Source organism: Nyctibius grandis, chromosome 4 (genome assembly GCF_013368605.1).
Source record: "Nyctibius grandis isolate bNycGra1 chromosome 4, bNycGra1.pri, whole genome shotgun sequence".
NCBI classification, from domain to species: domain Eukaryota; kingdom Metazoa; phylum Chordata; class Aves; order Nyctibiiformes; family Nyctibiidae; genus Nyctibius; species Nyctibius grandis.
Window position 1 is genome coordinate 80,369,119 of NC_090661.1, and position 4,372 is coordinate 80,373,490.

The window sequence follows — 4,372 nt, forward strand, 5'->3', positions numbered from 1 at the left end:
CGCACCGCGCCAGCCGGGGGAGCCGAGAGCGGCGAGGGGGACAGCGGCACACTCTCGCAGCACACCCCCCCCCAGCACAGCCCAAGGATTACTCGGCTTTTTTTTTCCTCCTCTTTTTCTCCGGCCGGCTTCCCCTTTCCCTCCCCCTCCCCACCCACGCCCTCCCCGCCAGAGAGAGCCACGGGACATTTTATGTTTGTTTTCCTGCTCGGGGGGCGTGTGGCTTTTTTCCCTCCTCGCCCGCAGAAAGCGAGCGAGCGTTTCCGAGTGCGAGCGGCGCCACTTGCCCCAGTTTTCATGCGAGGTTTTGGGTCATGATCACATCGCCCTCGCTTTCTGCTATAAGAAGTAGTAAGCGCAGCAGCAGCCTCAGCGAGCCCGGAGGCAGCCCCCGCCGCAGCCGCAGCGCCGCCGACCTCGCCGGGCCGAACGGGCACGCTGGGAATAACGGCAGCAGCGCCGCCGCCACCAAGCCCTGCTTCCACGCCGTCCCCCCCTCGGACCCGCTACGCCAAGCCAACCGCCTTCCCATCAAAGTCTTGAAAATGCTCACGGCGCGGACTGGACACATTTTACACCCCGAGTACCTGCAGCCTCTACCCTCCACGCCCGTCAGCCCCATCGAGGTAAGGACCTCGGCGCCGGCCCCGGCCCTTTCTCCCCTCCCTGCCCGGGCGCTGGCTCTGCATGGCGGCTCCGCCAGCCTCCCTCGGCACTTTCCTGCGCTTTGAAATGCATTTGCACCGGGAAACGGGTGGCTTTTCGTCTAGAGTTAGTGCGAGGAACCGCTCCTGGTTATTGTTTCCATGTTTACTGGGACATTTCCTAAATCCTGTCTGAATTAACTTTTTATTTTTGCTCTTTTTAGCTTTTTTTTTCTTTTTTTCCTTTTTCTCTTTTTTTTTGAGAGGAGGGGTGAGTAGAAGGAAACGACCCGCTCTGGGGTCACGATCCGGCCACGCAGCTAAGCAGCGCTCCCAGTGCCAAACAACCTTGCTTTTGAAGGGAGCGGGGGGGGGGCGCGCAGAGAGGGACAGGCTCGAGCGTGGGTGCGGCAGGGTGATTATTTCAGCTCCCCGACCGTTCCCTCTCAAGTACCGGCACGCGTTTGTACTTTGGGGGCCCTCTTCTCCTCTGTGGAGGTTGTCGGTCCCCCTCTGCGTAGCTCGCTGCTTGTGGGACCGAAACTCGAAACGGAGCGGGCGGTGGGAAGGGTGTGTCCGTGGGAATGAATGATTTCATTATGGTCTCTGCGGAGCGAGGACACCCCTCTCCCCGGCTCGCCGGCTGACTCGGGCTGTTTAGAAATAGTGTCAGCAGTCAGGGCGCAGAAATGCTGCAGTCGCTATAGTTCGCGGACGGGTTTGTGCGCCTGCACGGCCGGAGCGGCGGGCAGGCAAACGCCGAGGCGCCGAGCTCCGCGCTGCCCGGGCCGCTGTCCCTGCTGCCGGGGGAGCAGCGGGCGCTTGCAGGCAGCCGCGGTGGGCTCCCAGGGATACGAAGATCCCCAGCCCTTTTTAAAGGCTTTGTGGAAAATGGTGCGTGCAGGGGAGGCGGCTGTCAGGGTGATGAATGCGCACAAAATTGTTCATTACTTCCAGGCCGTTCTCTGCAAAAACATAGGGAACAAGTGTCCTGGGTATGCCCCGGCGTTTTTCTTAGACCCCCATTAAACCTCTGTCTTTCTGTGTCCTTCTGATTTCCGCAGCTGGATGCAAAGAAGAGTCCCCTGGCCCTTTTGGCACAAACTTGCTCGCAGATAGGGAAGCCGGACCCATCCCCTTCCTCCAAACTCTCCTCGGTCACGTCCAATGGCTCCGGAGGCGACAAGGACTCCAAGTCGGGCCCCTTGAAGCTCAGCGACATCGGCGTGGAGGACAAGTCGAGCTTCAAGCCGTACTCCAAGCCGGGCGCGGAGAAGAAGGAGCCGGGGGCGGCGGGCTGCGCGGGCGCCCCCGCCGCGGGGGTCGCGGCCGGGGAGAAGTCGGGATTCCGGGTGCCGAGCGCCACCTGCCAGCCGTTCACCCCAAGGACAGGCAGCCCCAACTCCAGCGCCTCCGCCTGCTCGCCGGGGCTGCTGCCGGCCGAGGGCAAAGGCGGGGAGGACAAGAAGGACTCCGAGGGCTGCGGAAAGAGCGGCAGCTCCGGCTCGGAGGGAGGCCCGGGCGCCACCAGCATCAGCCACAGCCGGATTAGCGTGAGCTGTGCCGGGATTAACGTGGAGGTCAACCAGCACCAGGAGAGCACGCCGGGCTCCAAGACCATCGCCTCGGACTCCGCCTCCTCCTGCAGCAGCACCACCGCCACCTCCTCCACCTCCGTCCTGGGCTCCGGCCTCGTGGCCCCCGTCTCCCCTTACAAGCCGGGCCAGACCGTCTTCCCCCTGCCCCCGGCGGGCATGAGCTACCCGGGGACGCTGGCTGGAGCCTACGCCGGCTACCCGCCCCAGTTCCTGCCGCACGGAGTGGCGCTGGACCCCACCAAATCCTCCAGCCTGGTGGGAGCCCAGCTGGCCGCCGCCAGCAGCCTGGGCTGCAGCAAGCCGGCGGGGTCAAGCCCGCTGGCGGGCGCGTCGCCGCCGTCGGTGATGACGGCGAGCCTGTGCCGAGACCCGTACTGCCTGAGCTACCACTGCGCCAGCCACCTGGCAGGCACCGCCGGTGCCTCCTGCGCCCACGACCAGGCCCTCAAGTCCGGATACCCCCTCGTCTACCCCACCCACCCTTTGCACAGCGTCCACTCCTCGCTGACCGGTGCCACGCCGCCCTCACTGGCCGGCCACCCTTTGTATCCCTACGGCTTCATGCTCCCCAACGACCCCCAGCCACATATCTGCAACTGGGTGTCGGCCAACGGACCCTGCGACAAGCGCTTTGCCACCTCGGAGGAGCTGCTTAGCCACTTGCGGACCCATACTGCCTTCCCGGGCACCGATAAACTCCTCTCCAGCTACCCCAGCTCCTCGTCGCTGGCCAGCGCGGCAGCCGCGGCCATGGCATGCCACATGCACATCCCCACTACGGGTGCCCCGGGCAGCCCGGGCACGCTGGCCTTGCGCAGCCCGCACCATGCCCTGGGACTCGGCAGCCGCTACCATCCCTACTCCAAGAGCCCCCTGCCCACCCCCGGGGCCCCTGTGCCTGTGCCCGCCGCCACCGGACCCTACTACTCCCCTTACGCACTCTATGGGCAGAGACTCACCACAGCCTCGGCCCTGGGGTACCAGTGAGCGCAGGCAGCGGGGCTCTGACACACACCACACCACGGAGTCTAGCGGTGAGGGAAGGAAGCCCTGCGAAACTTTATAAAAGTTGAAAAGAAAAAAAAAACTGACTTTTTACAAAAGAGTGTTCATTTGAGGACTGGATCCGTGAGCACTGTATTTATTTATGTTAGCTTCAAGCAGGACAACGAATCATAAAGTGCATTACTTAACTGAGCTCAGTAGGTAAAAGTGGAACACCCATTGTAGAATATAAATAAAAAGATAGAGGTCTTCTCTTTAATGTTACTTTAAAATTGCTATGATTGTATTGTACGTTCTTATTTAATGTCTCATTGAAACAAAACAATTTACATGCATGTTTGTTACTAAAAAACAACTCGCAATTTGTCAGTTATAATTTCAAATTGCAATTATTTTTAAGGTGTATACCCTTGAAAGAGAATTGGTATTTTTTTGTATGTATTCTGGAAGAAAAACAAAAACAATTCTATTCCAAAAACCTCATTTGCCTTATTTTGTTCTTTAAAAGGAACACTTAACTATTTTTAATTTTTAAGTCCACCCTGTAAAAAGGGTTAAGTAAGGTTTACGTCATGTACTAAAATAGACAATGTATCGCTTTAAAGATTAAAATTCCGTATATTTGATGTATTTAAAGGTTTTACTTTTTTTTTTTTTAAAAAAAAAAATACGCTTTGATTCCGCTATAAAACCCGAGTAGGTCTTGGATGGAGGCGACTGCTAATTTGTCCTTTAGCGTTTATTCAATTTTAATTAAAAATAAAAAGAAAACCCAGAAGTTTTTTTATTGTAACCCTAGGGCTCTTAAAAAAAAAATCAGACGGGAGTATATTTTTTTTCCCTTCAGTAGAACTTGTAGGAACAAAATAGGAAAACTGAGAATCAGTTAAATCTCTTTCACTTTCCTAAGGAAGATTAGCTTTTTTAAAAAATGTTTTTACTGTGAAAACCTGTTTTTAAAACTGAGTTTCAATTAAAAGACTTCGTTCGTTCTTTAGAAAGAAACGGGGAAGGCAGGACTTATTTGTAAAAGAGTAAGAAGATTATCTGAAAGCTTTTTTACAGTGTAATGCATAACTATTCGTCTCTATTTCTAAATTAGAAGTTCAGAAGCAATTAGGGAAG

The 4,372-nt window shown here is 56.1% G+C and overlaps 1 protein-coding gene across 1 annotated transcript; it reads left to right on the forward strand.

The window, feature by feature from the left end:
• The first annotated feature begins 218 nt into the window (after positions 1-218).
• On the forward strand, positions 219-3,229 carry ZNF503 (zinc finger protein 503). The gene is made up of 2 exons (XM_068399514.1): positions 219-626; positions 1,709-3,229. The coding sequence occupies exons 1-2, from the start codon at positions 315-317 to the stop codon at positions 3,227-3,229; spliced, it is 1,833 nt and encodes a 610-aa protein (XP_068255615.1). The 5' UTR covers positions 219-314.
• Positions 3,230-4,372: the final 1,143 nt, after the last annotated feature.